The sequence below is a fragment of the Nelumbo lutea genome, chromosome 5 (assembly GCF_056320005.1).
Source record: "Nelumbo lutea isolate HS-2025 chromosome 5, American lotus-T2T, whole genome shotgun sequence".
Lineage (NCBI taxonomy): Eukaryota > Viridiplantae > Streptophyta > Magnoliopsida > Proteales > Nelumbonaceae > Nelumbo > Nelumbo lutea.
The window spans coordinates 74,612,055-74,623,699 of record NC_142688.1 but is presented as its reverse complement, the minus strand read 5'-3'; the positions used below and the strand labels follow the sequence as shown (position 1 = coordinate 74,623,699).

Here is an 11,645-nt window from a genome sequence, read left to right as displayed (position 1 = left end):
AAACATATAAAACATGTTTTAAGTTCAATCCTTTCCCAAGATGCACTTCTCCTTCTTGCAACACCATCATATTCTTTCCATCAGGGAGTCCAATGGCGCAAGGAGAGATTTCATGCACATTCTTCAATAGCTCCAAATTACCGGTCATATTATGAGAACACCCTGAATCAATCAACCACGTTTTCTTACCCATCAATTTTTTTGAAGTGGATTCCTTGTGTTAATTGATCATCACCATTAATGTTGCCCATTGTTCATCATTAAGTCCGGGAAAACCAGCTTTATCGCTTGTCTGTACAGCCACAGCAGTGGTGTTGGTGCCGCAATTTCCTAGTGTCTGGACAGCATTGGCCACCGCTAAACCAGATCCTCCTTGACCTCTTCCGGTTCCCATGCCTCGACCTCCTCATCCTCCACGACCACCAGAGCAACCTCCTTTGCTTGCAAACCACCAATCTGGGTAGCCTACAAGCTGGATGCATTCGAGTACCTCATGTCTAGTTTTCCCACAGTGAGAGCACGCCTTCTCATCCTTGTTCTGAGATTTGGTTCTATTTCTAGTTTGCACAGCAAATCCTACAGCCTCTGCTCGTTCTTCATGTGCTCGAGCCACCGTTTTGTGTTGTTCTTCTTGCACAATTATTGCATATATTCAGTTCAAAGAAGGTAAAGGTTTTGTACTCAAAATGTTCAATCTATCAGTACCATAAACTGCACTGTCAAGACCCATGAGGAATTGATGAATTTTCTCCTTTTCCCGCTCCAACGTCAGCTCGGTCGCCACTCCACACTTGCATCCACCACACGTCATTGTGGGTTCTTCACATACCTAGCCAACTCCTCCCACATGGTCTTCATCTTCCCATAATATGCGGATACAGTCATACCTTCTTGTTTGCAATTGGCCAAGTCACTCTTCAATTGGTGAATCCGCAGATCATTCCCGATGGCGAATTGTTCCCGAAGATCTTCCCACAGTTCCTTTGCTACCAACATGAAATTCACACTATACCAATCTTCCAATTCGCCGGCATCATCACCAGGTTTCGTCACATTTCCTTCAAAGAAAGCTAATTTCTTCTTTGCTCGGAACGCGTTTTTCACAGCTTTGGCCCATTCATCATAGTTATCCCCTTTCAAGACGATAGGGGTCACGACCAAGCCAGGATTGTCTTGCGAACCAAGGTAATAAGGAGATTTCGAATCAGTCATAGTGTAAGTATGGCTCTGATACCATAAAGAATAACTGTATGGATCAAAATTCAAAGGAATGACTATTCTGTCTTGTCTTTCAATAGAGGCAATCGCCCCATATATATACAATTACATCATGATCAAATTAGCAACTCTAGAAATTAGCAACTTCCTAAAACCATACCTTCCTAAAACTCTATCCACAATATTAACAACTTCCTAAATAATATCTTTCTAAATATATACAATATCTACAATATCTCCATTACTTGCTCACTCCCTTCTTAAAATGAATAAGAAACACAAATAAATAGAGGAGGGTGACGGTCCATCTTCCAAGTTGGAGATGCCTAGAACAATTAATCACCTTATCACAAAGTCACGAGGTCCTCCAAATATCAAGAGTGACATGCTCAAATAATGCCAAGTAGGGGTGTCAATGGTATTCGAAAATTTGATTTCGAATTCGAGATTCAATATAATTGAATCGGATTTGGATAATTCGAATATCTAATCGGTCGAATTTGGACATGGCCTGATTTGATTAAAAAAATATCCAACTTTGACCGATTATTTAATTTTATATATAATATATAATATTTAAATTTCTAATATAATTTATACATATAATAATAAAATTATATGAATAATTTATATATTTATATATTTTATATAATATAATATTTATTTTATATATTTATTAATTACCTAAAATAATTATTTAATCGAATCCATATCGGATATTCAAATATTTAATCGGATTCGAATTCAGATATTACATTTCAAAATCCATTGGATATTGAATTTTGTAATCGGAGTAAAATTTGGATATTGCTTGATCCGATACAAATTCGATCCATTTGCAACTCTAATGCCAAGGGAACCAAAATCGCAAACCACCACCAGTGAGGCCCAATGGTGGAGACAGGGCAAGAGGGTGAGGCTTACATGTAAAGATGAAGGGAACAATGCAAGGTCGGATGCCACACAAGGCTGAGGTCCAAGTAGCGACAAGGCGTGGAGTTGATGAAACCATCATCGGAAAAGGAGAATTCCAAGGAACATTTATCTGAGAAATATAGCGAGGTTGTGGTTCCATGGGGCTATAAACAGTTACTTAAGAAATTTAGAGGATAAAAACCAATTTATGGATGTCACCTAACAACTTAAGCTTTTAGGTTGAAGTGTTACTTCAGATGGAATCAGAGCTTGTTTGATCAAATGGTCAATGTTTGTCGCATCTCGCATCCATTATAATTAATTAAGGGTGTATTCTATAATGTAGATGAGATTTTGAGTAAAAGGTGTGGATCCATCCACACCACACCACTATTTGTAAATGCTTTGTACTATGGACAAACTAAGTAGATTGAAATGATCCACACTCAAAGAGGCGTTCTACCAATTATGGTGTGAATTAGTCTATACTTTGTGTATTGATTCCATGTATCTCACATACAACATGTAAGATGATATACGCAGTCCATTAGGTATAAAAAGTAATATGTTTTATAAATAAGATATATAGTAAAGAAATAATACAAAATAACCATGGTTAAAAAAATAGCAATATATATTTATTAAAAAAATATAAAATCATAAATGAAAATATTGGAAGATAAATTAAAATATCAAATATGAATTTATTTAGTAATAAAACTCATTAGAAATTTAAGCAAAAGGTTAATGGGGCTGTTTGGCATCATTATCGTTTCCTGGAGCAATGGCGCCACATTGGAAAAAATGGTGCTCCAGGAAACAGGCATTGTTTGGAACCATTATTCCATAAAAAATGGTGCTCCAAGCCACGCCTCGGAAATTGGGAAGCCATGGCTTGGAGCAACGCCAAATTTGGCGTTTCTTGCACCTGCAACTCGTTCCTGCCAACAGGGCAGTGATGTAGCATTGGATAATGGGTACTTGTTTGAAAACGTTTCCTGTAGCAATGGTGCCAAATAGAAAAAGTTGCTATTGCTCCAGAAAGCGTCCTATCTGGCAACAACGATTCCAAAAAAAAAATAAAGGCATCATTTTCTGAAAAAACGATGCTCCAAGCCACACATCATCAGTACCATTTTATGAGAAAACGATGTTGCAATTGCAGCATCGATGCCAAACATATACAAAAAAAATAATGAAAATAGTACAAATATTTAAAAATTTGTACTAATATTATTTTAGAATAATAAAAAGTATTATATTTTAATAAGAGGTTGATAAAAATAATGAAATGTACTAAAATGTATATAAGGTAGGGTAACCAATGAATGGAGAAACATTGTATCATGGTGTTGGGTGCAAAACCAATGTGGTCAGGCCTCATCCACGAAAAATACCCATGGACAAGAATTCGAGAGTAGACAGGACTAACCAAACAAACATTTCATCTCGTGGAAGGGACTAAAACAATACATCCAGGAGATGAACCAAATACAACCTAAATTTCAGCATAAGGTATGGATGGATATATAGGCTTGTTTTTGCCCATTCTTCAAACCTGATAAGCTTTCACGTAAAAGGACGTGTAAGTGAATATAAACCTATTCAGGGACCTCATCTAACAGCTTAAATTTTTAGGTTAAAAAGTTGCTTGAAATAGATAAATCCAAAGATGAAAATCGAATCTAGCCTATCCCTCCTAAGGTCCCAGATAGTTAACACCAACATTGGATAATAAGCCATTTTATGTTGAAACTGTTGCTATAGGACTTGTGGGTCCCACTTAAGTGCCACTATCATATTAGGGGAAATCTTTCTTTTAATGTTCTTGTATTTCTTAATTTGAAAATTTTGTCCCACAAAAAATCTTTGGGCCAAATGAATTAGCATATTAGAATTTTGGATCTTAACTTTGTGTAAAGTAGTCTAATCTGTTTGGCTTCCTCTTTCAATTGGGCCGACCCTCCAAAAGAAGGTTGGTGATAGGGATTGCTCCAAATGATGCCAACTTGAGGCCATGGCCAATGCAAGAGCGGTGGCCTAAGCATCTGGACCGGCTCAACTGCCGATCAATCTTTATGCGCATGGATTACTGCGAAAAAAATTCTGCATACACACTTTGCAAGTAAGGGTATTATCTAGTTGCATATATTTGGAACATCTCTCTATGAATTTAACATATATGTATTGGAGATATTCCTAATGTGGTTGGATAATGTAGAATTTTGTGTGTATCGATAATAGTCTATTACTTTCATAGTAACCGGTCAAATGATGCGTCACTGAAATGGCAATTGATCGGGCTTCAAAAATAAAATTGAAATGGCCAATTTGGTCACTTGTGGACAAAGAGAATTGCCCAAAAAAGAAAATGAAAAGCCATCTACTTATAGTTTTGTGTTTATTAAAACCTAGCATATAGTTTGCATATTATTAAAACACCCCTCATAGTTTGTAACTGAAAGCAGAAATCATGTGCCCAACCAGCCGCACATAGAAAATATTTCCCATACTTGTATGTTAAATTCATTAAGAGATGTTCTAAGCAACGGCTAAATGCTGTGCTGCTATTAAGATGTTCACAAAAATTTTGCACTTAGGAAACCCCATCTCATTTGTTTTTTCATTTGGAAATTATCATCTTACCTTTTAAAATGAGTAGCAAATGTGAAATGGAATGAGCCTATTTTTTCATTTAAAAAATGCCCCTAATAACTCTCATATTCATATATGTCAACTTTTAGAATCAAAACCCGAGGGAAAAAATGATTAATTTAATTGAATAGACGTTAGAGTCTAAAATCGTTTCCTAGTCCCATATAAACATCAGTGATGCAAACTACAGGGGTATCTTAATAATATGCAAATTATAGGATAAGTTCTAGTAAATACATAAAAATGAAAATGTAGGGGTGTCAATGTAAATGACCACCCAAGTAAAAGAAAGATAAAGAAAAAAGAAAGAAAATTATAAAAAGTAGAAAAGAAAGATAAAAAAAGAAAAAGAAAAGGCAATATATATGGACATGAGAGTTGAGAAGGTTACATCAGAAGTATAAATATAAAGGATCAAGTGGGCTATATGGGCTGAAGACAAAAACCACGGATATCTTGCAGAATATCCTATTCCAATTTGTTAAAAACAAGACTACCCATATGTGGTCATTCTCCCTCACTTTATCTTTCCCCTTAATTATCTATTATGTCATTTGCCTTTTCCATCTAAAACTCCATTATATCTACTTAGGTTGTGTTTGGGAGTCTGTATTTCCCGAGAGCATAACATCCAATTATATATTAAGAATATTTTCTTGCATATGTATGTTAAATTTTTAGGGAATTGTTGCCAATGCACAACTAGATGCCTATGCCTTTAGAGTAATGTTTTAAAAAATGACTCGAAAATACAACTGTTCTGGCCACCGGTTTTTGGGTTGACGGTCTGATTGTCCGATTTAAATGGACCACCCATTCTGACAAACAAATTAAAAAAATAAAAAAGCGGCCAAAACCATTGAACGGGTCGACAGATCGATGGATTGACTGCCCGGGTCAAGGGATTGTTGACTTTTTCAACGGTTTTTTGCCAAAGACCGTATTTGGGGTAAAACAGAACCGGTTGCCTGGACGATTCCCAAACTGAATGGTCTAACCGATCGGGTCAACGATGATTAGAAAGCCTTGTTTTAGAGTATTCATACAGTTTTTTCTTTCTTTCTTTCTTTCTTTCTTTCTTTCTTTTGGGAGATACCATCTCCGTGTTTGGTTCCATTAATGTTTCTACTCTACCTGAAAAGTTTTCAATTGATCATCGATACAAGTGGACCCTACACCCCGATGGAGAAACTCATAAATACGAGAGATACATCAACAACACGAGCTCAAATGACCATAAATGAGTATAACGACATATTTTAGTAAATTATGTGAGATATGACCAAAATATATATAAATTGGGAAAACATGAAGGATGATTGTCGATTTATGAAAATGTTTTGGATGTTTGGAAAAAGAAAGTTTCATGTACATGACATTTGCATGGGTGTGGGGTAAAATAGTAATTTGAAATAATATTCTTTTTGATGAAGGATGATCTACACCTCCAATCATGTCCTACCATGTGGCAGCCCAAAGTTTCATGACACCTCAGCAATACATGGCAGACCCCGCTTGTATGCTCTTCGAAAGATCAGTTTATGCGACACAAATGAATTCCGACCTCACTTAAGAGCACATTGATAGAGTGCCTATCGGCCTAGAGCACATGACTAGTTAGACTGCTCCGCACATGACCAGTTAGACTGTTCAAGTGGGTTCCCTACTCGAGGATGGTCTTTAGGACCACATCTCCAATTTTTGAAAGCTAGTGTAGACGTTTTTTTTGGTCTATAGCAAACATGTCGGACATTGACCCCCAAGTCATAACCTATCAGCTCAAAACCGACCCTCGCTACTGACATGTACGGTAGAAGAAGATGAGCTTCACCCCGGAAGTAACCTATCCGGACTAGTTCGCGAACATAGTGATGGTGAAGAAAGCCAACGGAAAGTGAAGCATCTGCATCAACTTTGTCGACCGCAACTGAGCCTGCTCTAAGGACAATTTCCCCCTATCGAGAATAGGCCAGCTCAGCCTTTTTCGCCTCCACAGCCTTCTTTGCCTCATCAAACTTGGCCTTCAGCGCGACATTCCCTACCCCCTCTATTTTGGCAAGCTTTCGTGGACCGTGCATACTGTTCACCAAGCATGTCGCCGCACAAACAACCTGCAAAGAATGGAAAAGTGTCAGTTCAAGCACAAAAAAAAAAAAAGAAAAGTGATGCAAGTGAAGGCATTATGCTTACTACCACTGTCTCATAAATGGACGAGCTCTCCAACATGCCACTCGTATGACCCACGGCCTCCCTCTAGATCTCGAGTAGAAGAATGCCTTGGGCAAGCTACTCAGCCACACCCTCAGTCTCCAACGTATCCGAGGAACGAACACTCTAGTTCGGCCAATACAGCCCGACCTATTCCCCCTCTTCAGTAGTAGACCTTTGTCCCTCGAGACTCCCCCTAGAGTTGCCTATAGATGATTGTGTGAAAGAAGTACCTCCTTGGCATCCACCTTGACCACCTCATCTTCTAAAACCCTTAGCCTCTTCAATACTTAAGGAGTAACCTCCTCATATCAGTGTTGAGGAAGAGTCGCACTTAATGATGAAGTCACTGCCTTCTTCTTTGCCTCGGCCTAGAGACAATGCATTCAAGCCTCTCCACTGGAGTCTATCTCTGTGTCTGCACAGAACAGGAAGATAGTGAGTACTCAGAAAAAAACTAGAATAAAGAAAGAATTTCTAAGAATGCCTGCGAAGTAAGGACCAACCAGTTGGGTGCTACATCAAACTAGCTCAGACCAACATGGTGAGCGAAGTGAACTACTTAATGTGCATTCTCATAATCCTCCTTAAGGCTTCCACCTATTCCTTCATCAGTTCAACCTCCGTTGCAGCCTTCACCTTTGTCCTTAGAATGACCAGTTTGAGAGAAAAGGGTCATCAATCATTGTGCTTTACAAAGAAAAAACTCAGTGCTTGATCGATGAATGAGCTCTGATGAGAACTTTGGCATTCGACTAGGCTGAGAAATAATAATAGCCATGTTGGTGCTTCTTCAAGTGGAGAAAATACTTAAATATGGGTAGGGTGATCAGGATGTCATGGATGGTGCAAAAGCAAAGGAGCCTAATTAGGTGCCAAAAAAAGTTCGACATCAAATGGATGGGCAAGACACAGTGCCACTTTAGCATGGTCATGATACCATGGTCCAAAGGAAACCTTAACCCCACAATCATGCTATCTCATGAACACATAGCTTGCCAGGTCGAGCCGAAGTCACCCTCTCACCTATTCTAATACACCTCAACTCAAACTTGGGGGGAATGCTATTTGCTTCCTCGATATTGGAAATGTCCTCAACTGACAGCCTACAAGAAGCCATGGCAAATCGTTTCCCAAACCTCAAGGGAACCTCAAGCTCCTCCTCATCTAAGATCTCCACCTTGGCCCCCTCAACCTCCTCCTAGGCCTTGGCTGCCACATCCCCACTGTTGGACTCTTCCTCTTAAACCTCGGTTACATTGGCATCGATCTCAAGGACAACCACCTTGATAGCCTCTTGTTGAGGCATCGATTCACACTCACCGTGCGAACTAGAACTACTTGAATCAGAAAAAGAAGAAGTAAAAGAAGAGGATGAGGATGATGTCATCTTACCAAAGGAAGGAAGCACGGGAACACCTGAAACACTAAATGAGGACAAACACCAGCCAAACTACAGAGGGTTCTCTAGCTCAAAATGATAAGGTAAATGGCTCGCCCCTCTTCCTTTTATAGAGGCAACCAATAGTCAAGATTGAGACCATGGAATGGTCCAGATCCATCCCAACACTCTACATACGCGTAAACTTGGGAAGACAAAATGACGTGAACATTGGACCATATGATCAACGATCAGATTTCAAATTTTCCAAATTGATGCCATGGTTCCCTAACCTGATCCAACCACGCTTCGACCGACTCAATAAAAATACTAAGTTCCGTAGTTGTGGATGACAAAAGCTCTTCTGCCTTATCTCAATCGAACACCTCCCATTGACTTCGAAACTAGGAGACAAATGTCTGGGCCGTGCCTTAGCGGTCAAAGCCACCATGTGGACATCATTGTGTCCCAGGCATGGCTGACTTCTTCGGGCCACATCAACGATCAACACGCCACATACTAAAGTCAATGGATGATCTCGAAAATGAGAACCTTGGAAGGGGTGTGATCTATCTTCCAGATAAGCACCTCATTGGGGAAAGAGGAGCCATCCGAAGACCTCAATGGGCGAACTCCTTCCTTAAGCTCCACAAGAGACATGTCCAAGTTCACCATGGCACTTGGCTATTTAAAGGCATATACCCACCAAGGTTTGCTCTCTCTAAGCTCTATAATCCTTCTCTCTCTTTAGACTTCTAGATCTCCCAATTCTCTTCTACTCTCCCTGTTAGACAATGTATACCCTTAGCTCCAGTCAGATTGATGTACAGATACATTTATTGTAAATGAATAAAAGTGCATTATTATTTCATGTTGATATTGGTATGTTTTTGTGAAATTACCCCTTAAACTAGACACTTATGAGACTCATGTTAGTTTAGAATGTTCTTAACTGTTGGATAGACTAGGGAGTTTATCCTGCAAAGGCTGACATTGATGTCCTACCAAAGAAGTTGTGGCAGCTTGTCTAAGGTGCTAGGGTTAAACCCAAAGCACATGTAGTGTGTGTTTAATTGAAGCACTGTGCCTAGACCATTTTTCAATTATGCCCTAGACCTTGGAGACTAATGGGCAAAACTGAAATGTTACACGTAACCCTAAGACTTGATTATGGTACTGCACTAGATGTCGAATTGGGTTGTCTTTGATATGCCAATCAGTGAGATCCTTTGAGGGTCAAAACCTAGGTATGTTGGGGCATTTTGATAATTCACTTTAGTGGGTGATCATAGTGATAGGATCGGCCCCTTTGTTGGACAAAGTAAATGATTGGGACTACATTCTCTTTGATGGAAACTAAAATTGGCGGCAATGGATTTCAACCGTGTTTGAGATTTATTTTGCAAAATATATATATATATATATATATATATATATATATATATATATATATATATATATATATATTATTTTAAGAAAAGTGTTTGCAAAAGGTTTTAATTCTCAGGATCCATCCGAGTAGAGAGTGCAATACTACACCTTGCAGTCAGGGGAAAGGTCCTTTCCTATTGGGCAGTATTTGATCATTGTGGGCTGAGAGGTTAAGTGTGAGAGACCATTAAGGGCTGATTACTAATGGGCTATATCTTATTTAAGTCCTTTATCCTTGGGCCTTCATAGGATGGCTGGACTCAAGGATCATTTCATTGTAAATTTTGGGCCCATTTTGAGCCCACAGTGATGGACTCAGGGGTTCACTGCATTTGGTAGTGAATTCGGCCAAGCTTTTTCACAGAGTCTGGACCAAACTCATATGGGCTTATGTGAGGTCATTGTTGGGGTCCCATGCCATACAAATCAAACCTAAATGAGCCAGCAACTCTCTTGGGATACGAGCCACTTATTTAATGGGACTAAGGCCCATGATCAATATGATTAATCAAGATGTCACATAACAACTTAAGCAATCATATGACATGGGTGAATATGGGTTTGGAGAACCCATTCTCATAAGAGGATAAGACATATCCATTGGTAGAGTCTAGGTCCAAATAAAGATTTGGATTAAAAACCTCATAATTCAATTAGGAGTGGTGCTGCTTAAGGATTAAGAAAAGAGAGACCGAACTGCTTCAATTCACTCTGCTTTCAGCTCTCTCTCTCTCTCTCTCTCTCTCTCTCTGCTCTTATCGCCCCAGAAACCCTAGTTCGACCTCCAATTCTTGGGATTGATCTTGATCAGTTCTACCTCTGATTTTTGCAAGAAAAATATAGAGAAAAACTATGCTCACTTCCCTTGTTCGATCCAAAGAGTTGGATTGCAGTTTTGCTGAAAACTGCATTGTTGAACCGGCTTCACTCCAAGCTACACCATCTTCAGTGGAAGTTGGTTTTGGGATTTGATTTGGGCGTGAACTACCACTTTGGGAGCTACGTTTGTGGAATCCGTATCAGGTATACATCTCCCTCTTGTTTGGTTTCAAATCTAATCCGATTTCGGTGCAAGATCGATCCTAGAAAAATGCAGTTTTTCTGAAATTGTAAATGTGATTCCCAAAAGGCTGAAAGAAAATTTTGAAAATTTTCCCAACCATCCAGCATGGTACGGCCATCCATATGATGGATTTCACTTTCCTTCATTCCATGGCTCGAACCAGCTCAACCCCAACCAATCTCTACTTATAGCTTACTGACTCGAGCACTAGAGTACCTTCCTCGAGGACCTCATTTTGATGGTTTCAAAAAATGAGTTATATTTTGAATAAAAAAACAAATTTGTTTAAGTTTCTCAAATAAAAAATGCAGTTAAGAACATGTTTTTATATTTTTATTTTTTGCTGATATGGCAATTTAAAAAACAAATGAAACAAAAACATTTACATTTGCATAACACCCCTACCAGATATGAAAACCATTACACAAATGTTAGGTGGGGAAATCTTATTTAAGAAACCTAGGGATAATTTTGAAATTTCAATTTTTGTTTTTGTTTTTCTATTTATTTTCAATATAGTTATGGCTATAATTTGTTACACTTGCCATCCAAACCGGCCTAATATCCTCTCCTCAAACTTAAAGCCACCTTTAGCATATTCCAAATTAGAAGTGCCTGAATAGTTTTATTCAACGAAAATGCTCTGCCGGATTTCCACTAGCAAGACATATATATCAAGCATATAAGACCCACTTCCCACCTCTATTTTATTATTTTATACTTTTTTCCTTTATTATTTTGTTTTTTTCCTCTCCAGTCCACATATCCAATTTG

General features: G+C 38.6%; 1 protein-coding gene across 1 annotated transcript; it reads right to left on the bottom strand.

The window, feature by feature from the left end:
- Nucleotides 1-807: 807 nt before the first annotated feature.
- LOC148852929 (uncharacterized) lies at nt 808-1,212 on the bottom strand. Its single transcript, XM_088945870.1, has one exon. It carries the CDS (start codon nt 1,210-1,212, stop codon nt 808-810), a length of 405 nt encoding a protein of 134 aa, XP_088801996.1.
- Nucleotides 1,213-11,645: the final 10,433 nt, after the last annotated feature.